This window comes from Sinohyriopsis cumingii, chromosome 2 (assembly GCF_028554795.1).
Source record: "Sinohyriopsis cumingii isolate HCF-2022 chromosome 2, ASM2855479v2, whole genome shotgun sequence".
Classification (NCBI taxonomy): Eukaryota; Metazoa; Mollusca; class Bivalvia; order Unionida; family Unionidae; genus Sinohyriopsis; species Sinohyriopsis cumingii.
In genome coordinates this window covers 133,250,812-133,276,881 of record NC_142962.1, presented here as the reverse complement: position 1 = coordinate 133,276,881, position 26,070 = coordinate 133,250,812, and the positions used below count along the sequence as shown (strand labels likewise).

The following is a 26,070-nucleotide window of genomic DNA, read 5'->3' as shown; positions in this document are numbered from 1 at the left end:
TAACGACTGCCAACTCATGTAATTTACTAGAGATTGTGGAGTAAAGATAAAGTAGTATAAGAAACCTAATACTGTACTTTCATCATTAAAAAAATTCTCCACATGAGCCATGATGGGCGGTGATATAGCTTCCCCAACAAGAACAACGACTGGATATGAGGCAAACTGTCAATTAACTCAAGCACTTTGCATGAGACCATGGAATAAGAATACTGAGAAGCACAGCAACTTAGGCATGTATATTTGTCCTATTATGACTTCCATCATGGAGCCAGGTCAAACCTTGATACAGCTTGTGCAATAGCATCGCATTTACATATCCCTCCATGGGCCGTGTAGTCTGAAATCACACATGTAGTTGCTGATTAGGGAAACCGCATTCGCCGTATCACAGCTGATAATGCTTATGTTGCACAGAAGCTCTCATGATTTTCTAGATAATCAGACAATTATTCCGATCGAAAATTGAGCCAGGTACAGGTGCTGTGAAGCTTCTCTTGAATAGGCATCCTGGAATCAAATCAACATTACAGCACACGGACACATCCGGTTAAGGGTGAACATTACTCTCGGTGCCGACTTTATTATGCCACTTAACCCCAGGGAAAGCATCACTTTACCAGACAATGATGTGTTTGAAATCTCACACCCATCCCTTTGTAACCTTGAACACTAAAGACACTGGGACCATGAATGATAATCGAAGAAGCTTTTGCAAAGATTCTCAACAAGGTTTAAAAATACACCAACGCAGATTCATGATAGACTCTTGCCATATGTGTGCAAGTTCATCTTCAAATTTCCCCGTGGGTCAAGTTCTATTCCAGAACCAGCATGTATTTCACCACAAGCAGTAATAAAGGTGTTAAATAACAATGACATGTGTTACGAATGGGCATACCTATTCAAGCTACAACACCCACACTATCCCGGCTGTACTTTTTCCATCGTATACTCTGGAAAAGGATGGAATACAATGGAAAAACATGGAAAACCCTGGAAAACATTGGAAAAATGAAATATTCTGCAGAATTTAGCATGGAAACCCTGGACATTGTGCATGGAAAATGCTGGGCATGCCTGGAAAATGCTGAACATTTTGGACTTTGAAAGTTTTCAGCATGGAAAACCCTGGAAAACAATGGACATTTTGGACTTTGATTTTTTTCAGCATGGAAAACCCTGGAAAATGATGGATATTTTGGACTCTGAATTTTTTTCAGCATGGAAAACCCTGGAAAAGCATGGACAGTTTAGACTTAGAATTTTTTGGATAAATTTCAGCATGGAAAACCCTGGAAAAGGATGGACAGTTCGGACTTAGAATTTTTGGGATAAATTTCAGCATGGAAAACCCTGGAAAAGAACTTAGTCAATTTTCAAGATTGGTACAAAGAATTATTTTGAATTACCTAAATAAAGAGCAATCATGACTAAACTGTGCTGTAACACAGATTTTTGAACTTGAAACTAAACTATTATTTCAAACCTATGATAAATATATACTGAGAAATAGAGGACACAAGTCAAATAAACAAACTAAACCATACACACACACACACACACTTGACCCTGCTTTAAAAAAACAAACTACAAGTGTTGAAGTAGTACATCATTTATTGTATGTACCACATATGTAATTAAATGTTCATTATCAAAAGAACATCACTATACAAAAATGTTGGTGTAACACAAACTATACATGTATGAAAAGATATCCTGAAAAATTAGTTAAATCCTGACCAGAAAATATCTGGTGCATATAAAATCATAAATATGTCCAAATCTGTTCACCACTTGAGCTTGACACTACAGTGTATAAGTATGAAATTCTGCTGTGCAATGGTGAGAGCGATTTTAGTCCTTTTCATGATGACTGGGGAGAACAGTACCATAAATGGCATTTCCAATTTCAACAACAATAATAGGTTCTCGAAGACACTTGATCCTATTTTTGATGATGAAAGGAAGTCTTCTTTCTTGTCAGAGTCAACTTCATTTCCAAAGAGATGTTTGCTCATAATTATTAGTTATGTACACCTGTACAGCCCCCAGTTTCACACATTTCTTCTTTATCGGAGTACAGTTTTTTGCAGATCTCACAATAAAAATTGTATTTGAGATACTCCTTACTGAATTCACATTTTTCCTTCAAATCTTTGACAATTGTCAATCCTGTGTTTGCTGAAGGAAGATGCAACTGAATTAAGTCCAAAAAGTCATATTTAACATCTGACAAATTATGTCTTGTTGGCAAAGCCCCAAGGACAATAACATGTTCAGACTTTGTGATTTCACTACAATATATATCTTGTTATGGGGCTATGACATAAAGTGGGGGATCTGTGACATGGGATGGGTGAAGACTGAGTTGCTTCATTCACCTGATGATACTGTTCATCGTCTGAACTTGATTAAAACTCTATACTTTCTTCTGAGTCAGATGAAAAACTCATGTCACTGTCACCATATCTAGTTGGTTCATCTGTTGATATTCTCATTATATTTGAAGATTAGTATTACGTACTGTCACCAATTTCATAATATCCAAGACCAACAGAACTGGATTCACCTAAATCAACAACACTGTAATGAGAAATACAAATTTTAGTGAACATGTATAATTCATATTAAATTCTTAACATTCAAACATTATTGTTTTGTTGTGGAAATTGAATGTGTACAGTTAATATTACACTGTTACAGTAGTTTAGTTTGACAAATCCAATGTTAATGCATGTAAATGACAAGTAATTGATACACAATAATATACTCAATCATACAAAGTACATGTGATACAAGATACACTTCATAAATGTATGTGATGTTTTCAGAAAAACAACTCAAGTTTCATAACGTTTTAGGGCATTATAAGAAAAATGAAAGTAAAAATTATATTTAACATTTTAAATAATTAAAAACTGAAGTATGACAATGCATAGCAATAAATTATTATATCTTGTTCTGCAAGAATCAATACTGATCAGATATTTCCTGGAATGTCTGTAATTGGCTGATTTGGTTAAATATGGTGTACATTGTGCATATATTGTGTATGGTGTGTTGGATAACCCATACAGAGTGAATGTTCTGTTCAAACACGTACATTGAATATTCTGTTTGTAAATACTGAATGATTTCACCATATACTCAGAATTTGTTGAACTCTGAAAATTCCACTTAGTGTTGTATAGTGAAATTTGTTTATTCCTTAAATTATCGATATGGTAATGAAACTGTGTTTAAGATATGAGCCATGTTAAGCTGTGAATGTACTAGGTAAGAACAAATGTATAAAGAACAATGCTTATCTTCACACAAATAAACACTGTTGTGGGAGACAGCTGCAGACATTATTTAAAATGTAAAAAATCTCTCTATTACTCCTGGAATTACCATTGTTTTCTCTTCCTCCAGTACATGGTGCTTTTAGGAATGGACTTTGTGGAATTAACTTCAAACTGCTTATATATTTTGTCCTGAACACCAGTACCTGTAATACACAAACAGCATTAAAACGTTTACAGACTGTACAGTCAGACTGATTAAAACATTAACATATCGTTCAAAAATCATCTTCATGGTAAAACTTGTGTACATTTTAATCTTGCTAAGATTAATGTGAAATTTTTCAAAATTTCTTTTTCCAGGACGTAAGTTACTTAAGTTATGATTTTACATATATATGTAGCAGTCTGAAAATTTAGCAGTAACCTAAAGACCTTTTTGGACTAGATCTACAAATACTCAAGAAATTCACAACTTTATCATAATACCAGAGCAGTCCCTGTTTGGGCTTACATGTATCACTGGAGTTAACATTTCCAAGACTGACAATTACAAGGTTATGGCTGTTAAAATAAAATTCCACAAATTAGGTTGCTTTGAAAGTTATATATACATATATATTGAAAAACAAAAATACCTACTCTAATTTTAAAACTGGTGCAAAAGGAAACTTGTTTTTGACCTTGTATATCTTTTCACATTTATTGAAATACTTGCTTACAATTTAATTATCAGTCATAAATATATAGTGTTGGGCGGTTAATCATATAGTCAGTTTATACTTGGGCAAACGAGATAAAGTCGAGACTCCGTTTATTTCATACTCACCTATAATATTTGGGTGTCCAATTTGTGTTGTCTTTCCATTTGTGTTCCACACCTCGACAAGATATTGCCTCTTGGTCGTAAACTTTGTCTTCTAAAACCACTTTACTGTAAACCAATCATTCTCCAACATATCCAAATCACGGCGTTGGTATCCGATGTATAGATATTAACTCTTTAGATAAATAACAAATCAAAAGAGAACAAAATGTCTGATTTTTCTGTCAAGTATTTGCCTTCACGTATCGGAGTCACGTTTTTGTCACGCAGAAATAGCCGAGGTTGTTCCGTATGATGATGGCTGATGAAGCTGACTATGATGGGATATAAAATTATGTACTTATTTTTTTTAACCAATTACTACAGTGAAAAAGCCGGCATATTGCGATTTCATGCGTTAGAACCAAATTTTCTGTAAAAAGAAAAAACAAAACAAAAAAAGAAAAGTTTTTCTGTAAAGTTTGGTTCCAAATTTGGCACCGTAAAAAGCGTTGAATAACCAGTCTAGAATTTGGGCGCAATTTTCGATTGGAGTGTCATTGAAATTGTAAAATATAAAATATCCCAGGATTTTAAGATGACCACTGAACCAAAAATATCACTGGTTATATGGGTGAATGATCGCCCCATTCAGGGAGGCATAATCTGTATGGCTGATGTACACTCGCCACGAAAAGAAATGAAGGAATATCGCACGGGAGAGAAAGATATGGCGGTTTGTCGTGGATTCATGGGATACCATGAGTGTATTATTGCGAAAATAGCAGGTAAGTCATTACTCAGTCCAGTTGTAGCAAAATTATTTGCACGGCCGCCAAGTACCTTAGCTGCGCAAGACTTCGCGTGACGTAAATTTACGGAAAGCTATTACGAAATATATCCTATGGAACAATTTCTTTTTTTTTATGCTGTTTGAAGACTGATAAATTAAACGTCAAACTTGTAAGGATATTGAAAGGTATGTGTTATGTTTTAAGCTTTGTTTACATAATTGGCAACATTTTTTACTTATCCTAATGCACAATGACCAGTCATCTCGTGTCTGTCTTTCCAAAAATTTGGTACGTGCCGGCCTTGCGAATATATATTTCCAAATTGTAAATTTCACTTTAAATTTTATTCACCCTTGATATTATTAATGATCTGACTGGTATTTGTATTTTTTACATTTTCGTTATTATTTTCCAGACAGTGTGCTGTTTGTAGCAATAAGTTATATTTGTTTTAATTAATTTTAGACTGTGACTCGGAAATATACCGGTAGATCTCTTTTCCAATTAATCTTCAATTCAGATTATGGCTTGTTTCTGTATACACAACTACTACTTGAAACATTATAGTGTAGACAGGCAATATTCAAATGGACAATGTAAATCTACTTTCAGTTTAAATGGTATAATCACAACTGCATGTATACGGTAGCCAGTTTGTATGTGCGTGATTCAGATGTTTAGTAACGTAGCTTTAACAAATGTTTAGTCACATCGCTACGATGTCTGCAGTGTGGCAATTTATAGTGATGTCTAGCACTGGGATATCATGCCACAGATGTGTAGCATGTCTCCCACCCATTCACATTATCTTAACACCAGGTTGACCAGTCCTAACACTAACCTCTTAACCGTTTACCTTATAGAGCATAATTACAAAGTGCAGAATGCTATAAATAGAGCACCTGTTACCTATTCGACTCCATACGCATAGGCCTGCCTGTTAACTGTTAAGCAATGTAATGTATTTTATGTTAAACAGCAATTGTAACCATTTTACATTTTTGGTACACATCTATTATGTGTGGAAAAATTTAAGATTAAAAGTCTGATTGTTATAGCTGCGTAATTATTTTTCACTGAAGAATTTTTTAAGTGCTTTAAAATCTTGAGAGGACTCATTCACTGTCATGTCAGTGAGGCCGCATGACCAATTGTAGCTGCCATTTCTCATACTTGAAATTTACAATTTGTCGTCTGCATCTACATCACTAAGTCATCTGAATTTGATAATTTATGAAAACTAATTGCTGCCTGCATCAATATCAGAGCCTTTACCTAAGTTATTGAATCTTTCGTAGTTCTGATTCTAATCGTGAAAACTTCGTAAGTACTGAATGAAATCCGCGACCTCCATTTTGGAGAGTGGAGATTATGACCCAGTTACTTTAAATAGCAGATATCGACCAGGGCATAAACAGTGACCACGTGATCCGATGTAATTGTCATTCACAGAAATGAATGTAGTATCTAAATGGGGGTTTTCCCCAAAGGTGGCGCTATGAAAACCAGCTTAAAATGGCTGATGTTTACAGCAGGCGTCAAAAGGCGCTTCCACGTGAATGGAGTAGAGGCGTCAAAAGACGCTTGCATGAGGTAAAGGGTTAATGCTGAGTACCAGGCAAGGCAGCTAATAGTACCATTTTTTAAATAAGTCTTTGGTATGACTCGGTTAAGGGTTCAAACCTGTGACCTATCACACCCGTAGCAGGCGCTCTAACCACTTAGACTTAGGCCACAGGAGCAGTCAGGTAGCCAGTTTAATTTGTGATGGAAACCACAGGTTTTTAAGCCTATCAAGTTAGTCATCAAGCCAAGTGCCTCATTACAATTACCAACCTCAGGTATTGTAAAAGTACTGTAATTGCATGAAATGTTTCAGGCATAACTCTCATTCTCTCACTCCCCCCCCCCTCTCTCTCTCTCTCTCTCTCTCTCTCTCTATATATATATATATATATATATATATATATATATATATATATATATATATATATATATATATATATATATATATACATATATATATATATATACATATATATATATATGGGATTGAAATAAATTTGAAATCTTGCTTGATTCTATTCATTAATATACCATGATTTGTATTTCAGAAATCATGAAGGAGAAGTATAACATTGGGGAGGTGATGGTGAGACAGAAGCTTTGCGATTTGGTTAAACCATCAAGAGTACCATCACTTCCACAGACTCCAGTGGTGACAACAGAAAAATAAGAAATGTGGTGAATGAACTATGAAACAACATGTGTAAAAAAAAATATTTTAATTTTTTTAATTAAAATTGAGATAGAAATTAACGTGAATTTCTGTTATTTTGTTGTTAAGATTGCTTCAGAATAAATTCAAACTGTAACTAGAGTAAGAGAACATATTTTTAGAAACTCGGATGATGTTAAGGAGCCAGTAATCTGGATTTTATGACACACCAGTAGAAGTGTAGCGATATTTATGACAACTTAAGCCATGATGTCTACTGAATACTAGTGCACAACCTATTAAGCTACCAGTGACAATTATAGTTTTTAATTTTTGTTTCCTTGTTTAAAAGTTACTAAACATCACAGTCAATACAAGGAGTTGGTTGGGGTAGTTTGGATCATGTTCTTCTTGAAATTATCATCAAATAAAAGTTGCATCACTGTTAAAAATCTCGTTTTCATAAAATATTTCAACAATTTTCAGCTAAATTTTAGTGTTGTCCAGGGTTTTCCAGCCTTCCCTGGATGAAGACTGGAATATTAGTCCAAATGCTCCAGCATTTTCCATGCTAGAATTGTCCAGGGTTTTCCATCATTTTCCATGCTAGAATTGTCCAGGGTTTTCCAGCCTACCCTGGACATAGCCTGGAATATAGTCCAAATACTCCAGCGTTTTCCATGCTAGAATTTTCCAGCGTTTTCCATGCAAGAATTGTCCAGGGTTTTCCAGCCTACCCTGGACAGAGGCTGGAATATTAGTCCAAATACTCCAGCATTTTCCATGCTAGAATTTTCCAGCGTTTTCCATCGTTTTTCATGGAATATGATGGACATTCTACAGCCGGGATATTAGCCTGTAAAATACAAACAGTACATGAGTGAATTCGAGTTTGGAAACATGGAATTTCCCATTCAGGTTACAAATATTAGTAACTTTGAATGACTCAAAACAAAGGTCGCCATTATTTCATTCACTCAGAGTAGTGGTCTTCAGGCTATCCATCATGAGTGAAGCATCCATGCGTCTGAGTTTCAACGTTGAACTGGTACTGTTGAGCAGTGGTCGGCTTAGTGGGGTAGTATCATTACATGTGGATAAAAGATCTTTCTTGAATGGTGCACTGGCACAGCAAACACAATGGCTAAATGTTTCCATGTCAAAGTTGCTCACAAGTATTCGGCATGCAAGAGTTTCTGGACTTTTACTGCTGAGGAATCAGTGAAAAGCCGTAGCATGCGATCATGGCAGAGCCTGCCAAGAATGTTTTGAAATTCACCACAGTGCAATGGAAAATAAAAGTTCCATATATTATTTTTCCGGATTTTGAATGCTTGAACGTTTCTGTGCTACTACCCCACCCCATCAAGTACCGTGGTTTAATGAAATTAAATACAAATTACTGAACAAGTACCATGCAGGTTTTGTTACAATGCATTCAGATGCGACGGAGCCGCTGAAATTGTAACGTAAGAACTCAGCTTTCATCACTGGCCAACATAATTATGACATTTGTGAATTTTCCAGGTGATTCTTTGGTGGACATGTGAAGAAAGTTTAAAAAATGGAAGCGAAGCTTCGCGAGTTCGCGATCACTGCCACATCACTGGTGTGAAAAGAGGAGCTGTAAAGAGTGTATGTAATCTGCAGCTTCGAATTTAATACAGCAAAAACAAGAATCCCAGTTGTCTTTCATAACCTGTGTGGGGATAGTAATCATTTGCTTACGCAAGGAATCGCAACGGCATTGGATGCGGTAGCAAGAGACATTCCCAACGTGGAACAATATATAACATTTCAGGAGGGTGATGCAATTCACTGTTTCACTGTAGTTTCTCAATTCCAACCTGGATAAACCTATTAACAACCTCGCAGCGGGAGCCATCAATCATGGATGCTTTAAGATCATTTGCTGATACAATGCTGCTGGGTAAAGAGCAATACCCACCCGCCGGAGGCTCTGAAATGGTTGAAGAGCAAAGGAATCTATAACTACCAACACAATACATGAGCGATGTGCAGAAGATTTGTAAACGACTGAGACCTTTTATCATCATCATTTCCACCACCGATGTACATGAGAACAATGTCTTGTCCATGTTTAGTTGTCGAAATCCCGGTGACTTTAAGACTTTTAGTGATACCGCCATGCGTTTTTACAAGCTCTACCCCTTGCATTCATTCTTTATTTCTGGAAATGGCTTTGAAAGCATTGCTATGAAGAAAAAAAAAACAAGACTGAGCTGAAACTGTTTACTGAATATTGACCAACATTTTTTTATGGAACCTGGTATCCACATCAAGATTTTAATGGGAAGTCATCGTTACGCTTGCGCGAACATCCCAAGCATATATATTGATAAGATCCTGAACTCCCAAGCATTACACATGTACCTTGACACTTGAAACCTCCACTGATGAGCAATGATGCAAGCAATATTTGTAGGTGAGTGAAATTGGATTACTTCTGCAGATGTAAACATCCACAAACATATACTCGAGTATGACCGCAATAACAAACACGGTTACTTCTTCAAAGTCGACTTCAAATACCCATTGAACTTCACTGTACCAACAATGATTATCCACTAGCCCCAAAAGCTTTGGCTGCAAGTGGTTGTCACCGTTCCAGTGTGTACTCGAAGATGATTCTGATGGTAAGGTCAACAAATGTACCAAGTTGGTTCCGAATCTGAGTCGGAAGCTCAACTATAGTGTCCATTTACGAAATTACATTTGTACCTGTGGTTGGGAATGTGGGTGTCATGATTTCTTCAGCTGTTACAATTTCACCTATGTGAGTCTGTGCCCCTTACATATTCTTACATTCGGGAACGGCATGAAAATCTGTGAAAATGAATTCATGTTGACCTGGTCAGGGATAGTGATTAACTAAAACTTCATAGGTTGATTGCCTAAAGGTGAACTCATTGCCGTACACAGCAAAAAAATCCCATCAAAAGTTGACGAAACCCATTTACATTGGCGTGTCTATGTTATATTTGTCAACGTTGCCCATGTGCGAGTTCTACTATGATTAGATCAAGCCAAAGTACGGTGAAAACATTAAGATGCTCTACATAGATACGAACTTGCTGCTGATGCACATTATCACCAATGGTATCTACGTTATATGGGTGCAGCATCACTCGCATGCCAGTTCGACACCAGTGCATACCCGAAGGACCATCTGTTGTTCAGCAGCGTCAGAAAAAAGTCACAGGGTAAATGAAGGAAAATGCATGGAAAACATCATCGACTGATACCTTGGACTGCAACCCAAAATGTTCTCAGCTGTGGAAAGAACTCCCAGTTCCATCGGGGTGGGGAGCTGAAAAAAATTAAGAGACGCAAATGAGTCTGTCCGTTTGAAAGAGTTCAAGTGTAACATGTACATAGTGTCCCGAGAACAATGTGAATTTGCACACGCAGCAAATCATACTCTGCCCAAGAAACATGGCATGCATGTATATCATTGCATCAAGGTAAGTTTGTCACCTCTAGATATTAAGAAATGTATTTTCCCTGAAGGAAACACACGTTAGGTGAACAGGCACATGCAGCTCCCAAAATAATTTTTGGCAGTGATTGTGTATTCATGAGAACAACTTGTAAATCTTACAAATGCCCTATTTGCAGGCTCCACCAACCGCGGCATGACTTCATTCACGTAGCGCCAGATGGAAGCGAGTTGGTTGCCCCATAATGTTGATTCAGTCTGAGATAGTAAGCATATAAAATACCGGGGCAGTAGGGTGATGCCATCGGTCTTCGAATTCCTTCGGGACAAACAGACATCTAATAAAATTATTTTCAACCGAGCCTAACAATGGTTGCTGTGGCGGCAAAGCACCTCATGTTACTGCTTTGCAGCTCTGGGTTGCTTCTTTTTGTCGCATAACATCAGTGGGTTTTAACCCAATTGTACTTGTAATTTCATTATTCAATGCTGCTATGACCAAATGAACCCTCATCAACTGCTAGCAAGACCGATCATCATTAGAAAAATCCTGACCATGCTGGTGTCCAAATAACTGTTCCATAAAGTTAGAGTTCAATCATTCCACAATGGCTTGATCGTGATGAATGATGGGATGTCCACGATGAACCCTTACATATCTTTTGCCAACAACGCAGCAACAGCTCAATAAAACTCTGTCTGGATCCACTTGCAAAAGCTCTGACCATGTTATTGTTCCATGTACATCGATACGTTTCAATGTGTTTGGGACAGCTGTTAAATCTTCAGACGTCAATGACTAGGCTTCTTTTTAATTCCCAGCAACATCTACGATGGTTGGTGCATATTTGTATGTGCATCTTCACGATCCACCATAAGTTCTTTTCCACGATTGAAGAAGACCGTGTGATTGATGACTTTGAACTATTAAATAATAATTTTGTATTGTACGACACTGTGACGCTTGACTGACATTAAAAAGAATAACTTCTCCGGGCAGAAGCAAGAACACAGGCATGATCTATGTAACCCAACATTACGTAGACATGCCCAAAATGATCCTGGACAACTGCAACATGTTACTATTTCATGTTGTTTATGTGCATGACCTCAATGCACATGGTGTGCCGTTGATGCTCATAAGATCAGTTTCAGAATATGTTTTCGAAGTAAAACTCAGTTTGCAAATGGTTTCCGAACGATCGATTTGAGTGGTGGATAGTGCAAGTATCGCATGCTTCTGGACACGAGTTTGTGAAGAAAGTTAATGACGATGATGAACATGCACAACGATGAAACATGCTTGTGATATAATAGCAGTGTAAGATGACCTATGCTGCAGAGCTGCCCGCAAACACCTGCAACAGATCTGAGTATATCTAAGACTATCCAGAGAATCCCTTAATTTCTTAAGAAATTAGGAAATTAATCCATGCCATCATAAAGTATTGTGAATGCTGTACATTTTGATGTCTTCTCTGGGAAATTAGCTAATTACTTGGTTTGAGAATTATCTTCAAAGTACTGACTTCCCAGAATCAGCTATAAACACTAAAATCTAAACAAACTATGAATGGAAATGCTAATAAAAATAGCAACTATCTTCGGCTTATTAATTACTACAGGTGTCATGCATGTTGAATCATTAATTGTGGTCATCTTCCTCCCACCTGCTCCTCCCTCTCATGATGTTTAAAAATAAAATGTGCTTTTATACAGGGAAAGGGATGCACCTTTGTTGGAGGTCTTGTTACTCAACCCTAATTGCTTCATTAATACTGTAATAATATATGTTTATACTAGTTAACCTTGCTTCATGTTTCTATGCTACCAGAAATTTCGGAATAATTTCCTTATGTGCAATCGGAAAACAGGTGGCAAATCTATCGAGAATTTGGAGGATAAAACTGGAGACAAACCAACCAGGAAGTCAGAGTATGAAACCTGAGAGAAACGTATCGGGAAGTCGGAGTATAACACCAGAGATGAACCTATCACGAAGTCGGAGCACAAAGCTGGAGATGAACCTATCTCTAAATGGGAGCATAACACCGGAGAAAAGTCGAAGCATAAAACCGGAGACGAGCTTATCAGGATGTCTGAGTATAAAACTGAAGACGAACCTACTGGAAAGTCGGCAAATAATAGTCTTTACAGGAGTAAGGTCTTTTTCTTTGTTATTATTGTTCAAATTTTATTTATTTAAAATAACATGCAAGTTCTTGCATTCCATAATGTTTACACGTGCACGTGATAAGCTAATCTGATTTCAAATTTTATCATACACCAAATAAAGCCAGTCTAAATAGATGATTCTTAATAAAGTCATCAATGGAGTTGAATATTTTATCATTTTCACATGTCTCAACTGCGTGGAAAAAAAGTTAAATTTTCCTTTTAATGAAACAGAAAAATCTTTAATGCATTATAAACTGCAGTAAAGATTAGATTCAAATTTGAAATCGCAAAACTAACATTGTTCTGCTCAACACAGAATTTAAAAGAACTTAATTGATTGACAAGAAAACCCAAAATAATTTAAGGAACCTGCAAAAAACAAATATTGACAATACTGATCAATGATCAACAATTGAATGGCCTGTCGAAATGAACCTATTTTACGATTATTTTAGGAACATACACTCATCACATGAGAATAATGAAGAAACAGACGAAAATGAGGAACCATTAAATATAGAAACTTGTACTAAATGAACCAATATCTTCTGCAGAAATACTCAGAGTACTGAGAAGTTGAATCTAATAAGTCGCCTGGTGAAGAATCCATCCTGAATGAATATTTTAATTGTTCAGAAGTTTTTGTTCAAGTTTTTTTTTTGTATGTTTAACCTGGTTTTAAACACGTGTTGTTCCAGAAACCGGGACTATATGGTTGATTGAGTAAGCTTACACATAAAAATAAGGGAGATAAATCAGATCTTACCAAATACAGGCCTATTACACTAATGAATTGTTTTAGTAATGTCTTGATTGCTCTTCTTAACATAAGAATTTGCTTTTTTGTAGATCAAAACAATTCACTATTTGAGACACAGGCAGGTTTTCGTAAAGGCTACTCCACAATTGACAGTATTTTGTATTATAATCCTTAACATAATGTTTAAAATGAAAACGTAAAACATGGTTTTGCACGTTTGTGGGTTTTTCTCAGGCTTTCGATAAGGTATGGAGAGCTGGCTAATGGAAAATATGAACATGTATATGGATGTATAAAGTCACGTATCTTCTACAATGGGCTATTTACTTGCAATCAAGGAGTTAGATAAGGCAAAAATCTTGATCCTGTTTTATTTAACCTGTATCGAAATGACATCGATATTCACATTTTGAGCTCAAATTGTAATAGCGTTACAGTTGGTTTACTGGATGGAGAAATAGTAAGATAGTTAGAACTATCTGTTTGACTCTCTGCAGATGATACCATTGTATTTTTGGATAATTCAGGAGATGTACAAAACAATCTTGACATATTCTTTAATTACTAAAAAATTTACCACAAGCAAAATGAAAGTTATGACTTTCGGGAAATATAGAAATATACAAAATGTGAATTCAAAATGAGGAGATTTTGAACTTGAAATTGTCAGAAATCATAAATATTTGGCTGATCCTAACGAAGAATAACATACATTTATTGGGAATTAAAAATGTAATCAGTCAAGCCAGGAAAACTATGTACCTTCTTAAGAAAAGGATACAAGATCTTATTTTGCCTGTAGAGCTTAAGCTTAAGCATTCAGACATGACCATAATTCCAATTATTACATACGTAGCTAGAGATATGGGGTTTATAATAATTAGTTCAATCAAATTTTTTGAACGTGTGTTAAAAGTTATAAAATTCATCACACATCTATGCTTTATAGTGAATTTGGTAGAATCCCTTTATATTTACAAGTAAAAGGAGAATGGTTGGCTACCAGGGTAATATCTCCGTAACCGTAAACAAACGGAACAATCTTATATCATGTATCTGAGGCTATTGCAGGATTATAATAATGGTCTAGGCAGAAGCAAATGGATAGATTGCATTCATAACATCTTATCAGAAACTGGACTTCAATTTATTCTAGTTAAGTTATTCCCAATAAATCCTGGTTAGATACACCCTTTAAGGAAAGACTTCATGATCAATTTATAGTCATGGGAAACATCCGTTACAAACTTAACAAAAGCTGATATATTTATAATTTTTCAAACGGAATTACAATTAGAACATTTTTCATTAAAAAAGAATTATCAAACACATAATATGGTAACTATAATCAAATTTTGAACATGTAATCACTGTTTACTTATAGAGAAGGGAAGACCGGAAAATTGAAAGACTGTGCAAACTTTGCACGCAAAACTGCATGGTTGATGGATTTAATTATCTATCTGTATGTAGCTATATCAGAGAGAAAAATAAGCAACTATTCTCCAAACACTTCTATATCAGACCAAATGTACCGTTTTAAAGAATTATTTAGTTCTGATAATGACAATGTTTTAAGAAAACTTTCTAAAAAAAATGTAAGACGAAGACCGAACTTAGTATAGAAGCGATCAGAGGGTCCTATTATGCAAGTTTGTTTTAACTGTTTTAAAAATGCCATTCATTCGAAGCAAATAGAAGGATGCCATTGCTTAGCTGTACAAGACAAGTTTCTACTACATACTGAATCAAAGACTCCAATCTTTTATGCCATTAAATAGGATATTAATAATGATACACACTTTTGATTTAAAGAAAATTGTTACAACTCTATGGTTTTAAAATAAGTAATAGAAAGAAGGAAAAACTGACACATTTTGTAAAACTAACAAATAATTTAATTATCAAAGTTATAAATGAAAAGGAACTTCAGTAAATACAACTGTGAGAAGAACTTACAGCATTATGAAGTGCATCCAAAATTATCCTGAAAAAGTTCTATTAAGTCCAAAAGAATGAAAAGTTCCACAAATGTCAGAGCTAGAAATGTGCCGATCCGCCAAGCATTGTGACATTATCAAAATAACATAATAGTCCAATAAACACTTTCAATTTCCACTGAACAATCCAAATAAATGTTTTGCCTCTCAAATAATATCTAAGTGCAACATAAAACACATCTGCAGACTTAACATTACGATAGGAATACAAGTAATAATAAAAAAACTGCCCTGTCTGAACTAAATATATATAGGCACAAAGCTAAAACATGCATATTATCACTACTACCTACATGACAAATTGCAAATTTCCACAATCATAGAACTCACATGATCTAAGCTATCCAATGGAAACTAACTTATTCTACGATACCATCTCATCGATCGGTCCAATGAGAAAATGACAAAATTTCGTAAACATATTTGCTAATAATTCTATTATTAGTAAATATCATGAAGTACCTAAGCATCTATTTATAGATCCTAAACAATTTCACGTTCTCTAATATATTAAAATAGACCCTATGCATGTAAGCCAAATCTAGCATTAGATAATCACTACAATTTACAGTCATGAATAAAAACTAAAAAAAATTTATAAAATCTTGTACCATGAGTTACCACAAAAATATAGATATACATAACACAGTACATGCAAATTTTTTTTATTAAATTGTTTGATTTAACAACCTATTGATGAGAATAAACCATTCTTTGTGCCTTGAAAGATTTTGGAAAAGTAGTTGCTTATATGGAAAGGACAAGTCTGAGGCTAAAAGTACTAAAATACGGAGTGACGGAAATTTATCGTTAATACGATCTATTTCAAGATCAATGCAACCAGGTGTAAAGCTCTTAAATTCACATTCAGACAATTTCGATTGTTCACTGGGGTTCTTCAAGGCGAAAGCCTATCTCCTCTATTGTTTTCTAGTTATATTAATGATTTGGAAATTGCATTCCAATCAAACATAGATGTGGTCTCATTTAAGAATAATTTTCATTATTTTGAAAGTTTCTTTAAAGACGCACGTGTATATCACAGGTGTAAAGAGACACTAGATACATCTATGTGAATTATGAATGAACTACTTTTGTAATACAAATTATTATTATTATTCTTATTATTATTATTATTAAATCAGAAAAATGTTAAGGTAAAAAAGGGTTATTATGAACGATGAGAAAACTTAATAATTAAACCAGAAATAGCATTTTCCTCCTCATGTTTTATTCTTTAAAATGAGGATAATTCTTATGTTATACCCGTATGTCTTTAGAGAAACTTATCAGTTTTTTTTTGTCTTCATCGTAGCCGTAATAATATTTTTTAGTGATCTTTATTCTATGTAGTATTAGTAATGTAATGACAATACCAGTAGAAATGAAGGTAGTAATGTTACTTTAGGTCATAGTCTTCATCATCATCTTTATCTTCATCTTAGTCGTATTCGTTAACTGGAATTATTCTTTAAAATATTTGCTTTATTAACAAACCAGGTCATCTGTAAGCTTCCAAAAATTCGGGTTACCATTAAAGGCTTGGTCTAGTGGTAAAGAAAAGTCTGTGAATTTCACTAAGAACTCGTCAAAGACTAACCATGATATTTACTCGTAGGCGACGTGAAGCACTGTTACAGCTGTTCTGAATGCTTCTATACTTATTAAATGTTTCTCTATGACATAAGTTTAGTGTTACCAAAAATCATTTTGGGAACACATTTTGCATTTGTTATTGGCATTAATTTTGGAAATTAAATCCAATAAATGACTGAACAGAGAATACGAGGTGCGTGCGCGCTCTTGTGTGTGTGTGTGTGTGTGTGTGAAGAGGGTAGAGAGGTATTACCAGTTCCTTTAGACGCTCTTGCTTCCTGTAAACGTTGTGGGCAGCTATTGTAAAATACTGCTCCTGGTCGTTCAAACCGTCTGTAACAAAGGCAAATTGCGATTTCATTTATTCGTTGGCAAAGGAATCACTATATGCACTCAACAGAACACAGTAAATGTTAGCATCTTTTAAGCAAAGATACTACCGCTATTGGTTTTGCTTTTGAACTATTCCAGGATATTGCCAGGAATATCAGGCAGAATATTCAAAAGGTTCAGTTTCAATTAAGAGAAAGCTAGTTGTCAGAATATCTGAACTGCTCAGCATAGTTCCAACCAATTAGTTTTCATATTTTATTTTAAAAACTTCAATGAGATTTTAATAGGATGACAGCTGCATACAGGACCAAATGTCTTGTGATAAATACAAAAGATGTGTGACTGGTTCAGGTAACAGAATGAACACCTACCATCTGCATCAAACTACCACTCCCCACCCCCGTTCCAGGTGGCGTTCTAGCTTGTCATGAAACACAACTACGACCACAAACGGATTTCTGAAACTTTCTTGCAGAAATACCGGATATATTTTTGCCTCATTTTTGTTTGAGCGATTTGCAAATAAGTAAAGAAGAATGAGGAAATTCAAATGTTCATGCCAGCAACTCAAAACGTAATGAAATTATGACTCATAACGAGGCTGATCTCGGGGTCACACGGTCTGTGCAGTTAGTAGACTCTTGTTTTACATACGTTGTGTCAAATCTTACGCTGCCTCTTGAAAATACGTTCCATTCAAGGTACGTTTTAGTTCTTTTTAAACGGTCGAACAGAACATATATATATTTGGAGATATACTGATATTAAACACGTCGACGAAATGCATCAATAATGTTTTAAGTTAATGCTGAAAAGTTTAATGATATACAGTGGTCGGAAATTCTAAAAAATATTATCGGTAACAAAATTGGAAAGACAAAATGAAGAATTTTTTTTATACTAACATATTAATAACGATCCTGCGTATGTCATAAATCATCACGTTAATTCGGACTGAAGACAAACCTTGAGAATAACAGAACAAAAAAATTACCATATTAAAAATTCGTGAAAAAAAAGTTAGCGGTGCATAAGCACTTTTAAAGTGGAATAAAAAAGTTTTTCAACTGCCGCACCTGATATTGCGATCAGCGGGTAATTTTTCTGGCCTTAGTCAATCATTAATCCCCCCCCCCTCTCTCTCTCTCTCACACACACACACACACACACACACGATCGATCCATCGGCATATACTGTTCAGATTCGATCTCTTATTGTTTTGGGAAAACCAGTTATAATACTTTCAGTGATTTAATTAATATGTTAATTTTTAAAAAAATAAAAACAAAAACAAAAACAATCAGTTGAAATTTTAAACTCGCCTATTACACTTGCTTATTTAACGTAGATAACGTCATTTTGTCTTCCAGTTTATTTTACTCATCATGGTTTGCCAATTTCCAATATGACTTCATCGTATCGGGTCAGATGTACTTTTATTACTGGATTGGTTGGAGATCTGAATCACATCAAAGATACGCAATATACCTCATTTTTATTTACAAAAAAAAAAATGCAGTTTCGGCCAACATGTTCGTGTGGTCTTGAATATAGTCTAACACAAAATGTCTTTTGACGAATGTGACTGGATTTCACGAACACTTGATATATCCAACGCCTACATGACTGACCTTGACATCTCCTGAAACATTGTAATTACTCTCTGAATGTATCGTTTGGTTTCCGTTGAAGGCTAAATGACTGTAAGCAAAAGTGCATCTTAACTGCTCAAAAATTGATTTTACTTCTTTTCAAGCATTTGAAATATTGATTCTTCTTATGTTTCACGATAGGCAAGCAACATTTGAATTCAGGAATAATTTAAATCATACCATGTGTTAAGTATATTTTCCTTGTCTTGGGTTCATTCAATAAATAATTATTTAAATAAAGCTCAAAATGATAGAGCTGAGAATCGCATGAAGTTGGTAAGTTAGGAATAAGTATAATAATTGTATTTGTATTTATATATCTTGAGTGTATCACACCACAAGTGTAATCTATTTAGTGTGGTTTGTTTGATCTTAATAAAAGAGTTGCTTCGCCACTGGACTTCAGAATTCTGACTGCACTTGCATTTCGAACCCAGTACCTTTCCGCAAATAATAACACCATCATCGAAGGAGTGACACCTCCGCACAAGGAAGCCGAAATGACAAATTTCTATGTCTTTGTATCTGAGAGTGCCCATCAATAAATGGGAATGGAAATGGGAACCAGCTTAATTACTGGTTGAGAAACTAGACTATAACATTCCTTGGCATAGGATACAATCCAAAGTCATAATATAAGTGGTGGAGAATATAATGAAGCAAGGTGTCACTCCGACGAAACAGATTCGCACCAAAGCTTTTGCGACCAGCACTTCGCCCGGATAAGCCACGCCAACATCGGTAGCAGCGCTTTTACCTCGAGAAGCTACAGAACAACATAATCCACAAGATCTTACATTGAGTCCAGATAACTCACTCTTGATGGACTCTCCGACAATGAGAGAGAGAGAGAGAGAGAGAGAGAGAGAGTTATAAATATACACCAGACAGAACGGAAATTGCTATCTCTGGATTCCTAAAGAAGAATGCTTGCTATATACCTTGATTAAACATGCATGCATGCATACATACATACATACATACATACATATCCAGAGACCAACACTGGGTCCAGAGACCAACACTGGGTTCACAGACGATTCGACAACTGCAACACGTACATAGTCAACAAAATATATAGTTCCAATGATCCAGATTCCATTGACATGAGACCAACAACGCCCGGAAGCTCAAGCCAGCATTACACTCTATTGGAGACCCCTTCACCAGTGATAATGACCCCTAATAGTATTCTTTTTATGGCATACCCATCAAACATTACATATACTACGACCGCTGATTCGGTGCCAATAACATTTGGGGTTCAGTCGTCAAGTTTTGTCAATGTGACTTTTTAATCGAAAAAGATTTTTGTTTTTGTTTTTGCGGGGGCCAGTTCTTTAGGAGACATCAATTCCTTGCACACGTGTATGTCTTCTGCTATCAAACTAGGCGTATTTAATGGTAATCAGTCTCAGAATCCTGTTATATTGTTAAATAATTTTTCTTTGACGCTGACTAAATTACATCATTTATCTGAAACAAAGGTTTATCTGAAACAAAGGTTTTAAATGATTTTCCTTTTCATCTTCAAATACGATATGATACATTATCTGATACATTTAAGAACGACTGGTGTAATTTTGTAGCGACCTGTAAATCAAGATTTATGCCATTTTACATCTATCAATGCTGCAAACTCAGCAAGGGACATCTGAAACAGTTCTGAACTACTCAAGTCGCCTCTTACAAATCACAACTAAAAACGTCATTCCAGAACAGGCGATGTTATTAGTGGCATTAAATGGATTAAAATCAGCTATAACAATGAGTTATTAACAAAAATCTAATAAATATACCATTTGCTTTTAGCCGCTATTTTAGCAGAGAAAACATTGTCGCCACTGACAACACTAATCTACACTTTACAGTTCTAGAAGAGCTCAAATAAATTAAGGATGAAATCAAAATAGCCAGTTTAAAACGAAATTTAGAAAGCAACCCAGGTTCATAATTTTCTGCACATCTCAATGTAACAAAGCAGCTATTTAGACCCCCAAATTCTAACTACCAACAACGCATGTCGGATGCTCATAAAACGAATTTTCCGAAATTTCCTCCACCAGTTCCAACGATGCCAAATACCTATCAACAGAATAATGACGAATACCCATCAACTCGCTCATAATATTACCTACTAACTAGAACAACACAATCGTCCATAAACAATGTGTTTCAGTTGTGGTTTCCGTCACGTGTAACCTGCCGCGCACAAAATGCAGAGTGTAGTTTCTGTTAGAAAAGGGTCACCTTTCCCGCGTGTACCTGACATCAAAGCGTTTATAGGAAATCGCGCCTATCCTGGGTATCCGACCCTACCATAGGCGTAATTAACTGACACAAGTTACCTTAGTAATACCCATTCACAAAAATATCATTCCTATTAATATCTGAGACAAAACAACACAAGAACTATTAGTCACTAGAGAACACATTTCGGCTCTAAGTGCTAGAATTACTGACCATACAGGCTTCAATTCTCATAATTCCAGCCATATTTTTTTCTCAGATTATAGGAATTGGGGGTGAACATCCGAACGTTTCGGGTCTTGTCGAACTTATCTTCCGAATAGGAGGCATGAGCTTATCTCATTTGTTTCATATACTGCAACCTTTACATCAATCAATCGGTAAAACTCGGAATCGATTTCTTGACCACGTACAAAAGTCATTTTAGATCTCTAAATGCAAACACTTTATTAGACAATGCAGTAGAAATAAATATAATACAGAATAAAATTGAGTTTGCGCGTGCCGCCTGCACCACTTCTGTTCCGCCAGATCACATTTCATCTATTGCAGTTCATATTAGTTCTATTGCAGTTCATATTAGTAGAGTTCCAAAGGGAATCAATATTTTCTTTAATATTTTCATAGCATTCGAAACTCCAAAATAATTCCAGCTCGTACAATCGTAACAGTTTCCAAAAGAAACTTTATTCAGATAATCACCGATTTAGCGTACGTGGATGCATTACACCCTCAAACCATATTTACCATTGGCCAGGACACTATTGATATTATGATAATGCAGCAAGTGCTGTGAGCACACAACCAAATCAGCAGCTGAAACCAAATGCCATTGGCAGAGTTTTTCTCATTTTTTAATCAACATAGGCATGTTTTTGTCATTAACTTGGACGAAATAAGTCGTACAGCCGTATTCACTCACGTTTAGAAACTATGGATTCAATGACGGTTCTTTGTCAGCCTTATCGTGCGTCGCCCCACATCAACAATGAAACTGACAGACAAGTATACAGTCTACTAAAACATCAAAGAAATAAACCCAGTTCATCTAGCTATGTATCAAATGTTAATTTAATGAAAAGTGAAAAAGTGGTGAACATTTTTTCGTTGCTCACTATAGGACTCTAAATCAATTGACACGACCTATGACATTTCCACTATCACGATTAAAAGTCGTCATTGATGCTGCGGGATAAATGCAACCGTGTCGTTTCAGTACCCTATATTTAAACTCTACATATTGACAAGTAACCAAGGACCCTGAGACCAAACACCAAAGTAGTTTCATGACATTATGTGGGGTTTACCAATGGAATATAATGCCATATGTACTTAGAAATGTTCCTGCCGCCTACTGTATCCTAATGGGTCATGTTGTTAAAGGTATACCTTGGCATATGTGTCTCATACATTGATGACCTCGTCATATTTTCCGATTCATTTGAAGAACATCTCAAACATCTTCACTAAAGTTGTAATCGTCTTCGTCAAGAAAATTTGACACTTAAACTTTCAAAATGTGTACCCGCAGCATCAAAAGTCGTATATTTTGGTCACACATTTTCAGGAGAAGGAATCTAACATCGATATGGTTACTAACTGTCCAGTCCCTACAACGCAGAAAGAGGTAAGGAGTTTCCTAGGTTTATGCAATTATTACAGGCTTATGGTTACATAGTTTCAGCCATAATGTTAAGGAAGAGCAGAAAACCCTGCATGTTGGACAAGGTAGGTAATCAACTTTTTAAAAGGCAAAATGGAACTCCTCTAGTTTAATTAGCATAATTCACCCGATGTCCATGTCTTACATCGACGCAATAATACAGAGTTTCACTAGACTAATGTCGGCAGTATCGAAACATGAAATTAGTCCACTACCTAATATCTGACGTGAATGGACTTAAAAGCTTCAAACAGCAAAAGAGAACATCCTGCGTGTAAATTGATGCATGTCGCAAAACAATTAATACCACCACTATAATGCTCTTCCACTTCGCAGCAAGTTTGGTTCTGTTTTCTTGGCTCTCAAATACATTCGTACTTTATGTAAGTAGCGCAACAAGGCATGATGTCACACTTTTTTTATATGGCGGCTATATCGCAGCTAGCTTTACATGGTATATTGAGAATAAACGTGATTGCAATAATGTTGAAGTAATGATTCCTGCTAGTAGTGGTACCCAATATAGTCATAATCATTCCCTCGACGCCAGGAATCAAGTCATATAATTATGCATCAGTATGAATATACAAATAATAATACACTTATGCTATAGCAGCAGAATAGTGCCAAATATCAGTATACGTCATGCCGAAGTACACAAGAAAAGCATTCCAAGCACCAACCATAAGCGTATACAAAATCTCCACACTCTTTAGTATGACTGAGGCGCATTCCGAACTCGCCTGTACTCTCGATTATGTTACGTAATCTTTCTCGACGCAGACGTCGCTCGTCTCTTTGTTGCTGCTCCCGTATTTGCTGTTCTCTGATTTCTTTTTCTCTGAGGTAGAGTTGTAACCGTCTCTCATATTCCCTTCGCCTTGCTTCGTCTCTCTCCTGGTCTGAAGGAAGAGCGAGTTTTGCCCTTTTTATCACCTTGAGAACCAGTTCTTGATTCATGTAGCCACCATGTCGCCATCTTAGTCCCAGTACATACATATAGTTTGTAACTTTCTTTTGAATGCAAGTAAAAGTTTTGGCGAATCTTGTGATTACGCACTCTTTGTGCATCTATTCGTAAAATGATTATTATAAAAGCCAGCCTTTTCGCAAACCTATGCAATTACAGAAGGATTTTATTTCATCTCTTGCCTTACAGTCGGTGAATGTATCCTTAGTAATAAACAAGTGTTTGGCCAAAGGCGAGTTTCTTTCATTTTTTAAAAAAAAATCTTATCTCCAATTTTCAAGCATTTCATCTTCAACAGAATACAGTGATTTACTGCTTCGCACTGAACATGCCCGATGTCGTGTTATCTTGAGTTGTGAGTCAACAGACGCTACCACACGTACCCTCAAGCTTACATTGCCTCGTTTTCAAGTAACGTAGATCATCCTTCCCGGCATGCGTAGTGAGAAGCTGTAAACTGGCCTGCTTCTGACTTGCTTGTGTGTTTGTCAAGATGGACATTACTAATTGTTCATTTTTTTTATTATAAAACTGGTCTAGAATCTGTATAAATAGCATACATTTTCCAGAACATAATATATAATTTAAAAGAAAACCAGCAGTGATCTATTACAGTTATTCTCGAATCAGAAATATTGCAAACAAGTACCTTATTTTAAACTACAGCTAATGTCACCCACTGCTTACCTACCATACAAAAATTCAATTTAAAAATCAACTGAACCGGATAAGATGCATGATTAAACATGAAATAATAAATTTTTTTTTTAACTTAGAGCATTGGTTCCCAATGTGGGCTGTACCACCCCTGGCAGGCGGTGCGATTACCGGGGGGGGGGGGGGCGCTAATGCTGAATAATTCTTTTTATGGGGTAAGGTAGGGTACGCTGAGGATAACCAAGGGGGCGGTGGCCCGAACAAGTTTGGGAACCACTGACTTAGAGAATCACGTGTGACAATTAAAGTGGTATTATTCAAGGAATTAACCACATTGTAACTGCCACTGAACAACTGATATAATTCTGATTAAAGTAGTTAGTGACCATACAGAATGAATAAATAATAAAATGAGAAATCAAAAGTAACTAGGTCGTGTAGTATCCAATAACAATTACATACCATAATTTACAACTGTACGTGTCGTTTAAAAGAATTAAGTACCGCTCCGGTTGCCTAGTGGTCAGAGCATCCGCCTCGGATGCGGGAGGTCGTAAGTTCGATCCCCGGCCGAGTCATAACAAAGACTTACAAAAATGGTAATAACATATGCCTCGCTGGTCGCTCAGCATTAAGAGGTTAGTGTTAGGACTGGTCGGCCTGGTGTCAGGATAATCTGACTGGGTGACATCATTCTACATGTCAGCGGCATGATACAACAGTGCTAGACATCACTATAAACTGCCACACTGCAGACATCGTAGCGAAACGACTGACAAATTGTTAAAGCTATGTTAAAAATCCAAATCACAGCATAAACGAATTAGGTAAATCAATTTCATGATTAGGGACTTTCTTCCCACAAATCAGACATAGAATAGGAAAGGAGTTTAGGGTTAAAGTTATATGAACTTCAGGTGTGGTTAGTTGGCTCTCTTCAGCCAAGGGCATACATTTTACCAGAGATAAAATAATTTCACACACTTCGTATGAATGTTTTATATTGAAATTACACTATTTTAATTTTGTCCTAGAGAATTATAACATAATGTTAATAATTTTTGATGAACAGATGATTAAACAAAATCAGAAATATGAATATAATGTACATAAACGATATAAAAACTAGTGTCCTAGGAGTAAATAGAAAATTAATTTATGGGAAAAGGAGTCATATATGAAAACAATGTTATAAGACCAACATAAAGCACATAATTCAATTTAAAGTCTTTGAACCGCAGACCTATAGTATTTATTGAATTCATTGTCTTGGCACTGGTGAAGAATGACGAAGTTCACAGGTGTAATTCGGCCCATCCTGGCAAGATATAATGCCTGCCATTTCATTCGAATTGTAATGTTTACATAAAATGACGTTCAACCAACGCGTAATTCTGGATATGTTTAGTCCATGTTGTTGTGTACCAAAATTATGAGAGTCTTGGA

At 35.8% G+C, this 26,070-nt stretch overlaps 2 protein-coding genes and 1 long non-coding RNA gene across 5 annotated transcripts in view; 1 reads left to right on the top strand and 2 right to left on the bottom strand.

Annotated features, from left to right (window-relative positions):
* LOC149805866 (uncharacterized) overlaps positions 1–26,070 on the bottom strand; it is a 133,647-nt gene that overhangs the window by 8,548 nt on the left and 99,029 nt on the right. Inside the window, exons 7-8 of one of the 2 annotated variants that reach the window (XM_089950587.1) lie at positions 23,741–23,899; positions 17,352–17,431 (exon numbers count right to left, since the gene is read on the bottom strand). In XM_089950587.1, the coding sequence (XP_089806713.1) occupies positions 17,352–17,431; positions 23,741–23,899 (239 nt within the window). The remainder of the gene's footprint in view (positions 1–17,351; positions 17,432–23,740; positions 23,900–26,070) is intronic. The other variant, XM_089950588.1, reaches the window with a different exon arrangement.
* LOC149805868 (uncharacterized) lies at positions 1,600–4,391 on the bottom strand. Its single transcript, XR_016419820.1, has 3 exons — positions 4,117–4,391; positions 3,397–3,493; positions 1,600–2,586 (listed from the first exon to the last, which is right to left on the bottom strand). It is a non-coding gene; the product is annotated as an uncharacterized LOC149805868 (long non-coding RNA).
* Positions 4,549–7,205, top strand: LOC149805867 (uncharacterized). 2 transcript variants are annotated; one of them, XM_089950589.1, is made up of 2 exons: positions 4,549–4,880; positions 7,001–7,205. In XM_089950589.1, exons 1-2 carry the CDS (start codon positions 4,691–4,693, stop codon positions 7,120–7,122), a joined length of 312 nt encoding a protein of 103 aa, XP_089806715.1. In that variant the 5' UTR covers positions 4,549–4,690; the 3' UTR covers positions 7,123–7,205. The 2 variants fall into 2 exon arrangements, 1 of the variants encoding a protein (XP_089806715.1); XR_016419819.1 differs by lacking the exon at positions 4,549–4,880 and adding an exon at positions 4,913–5,071.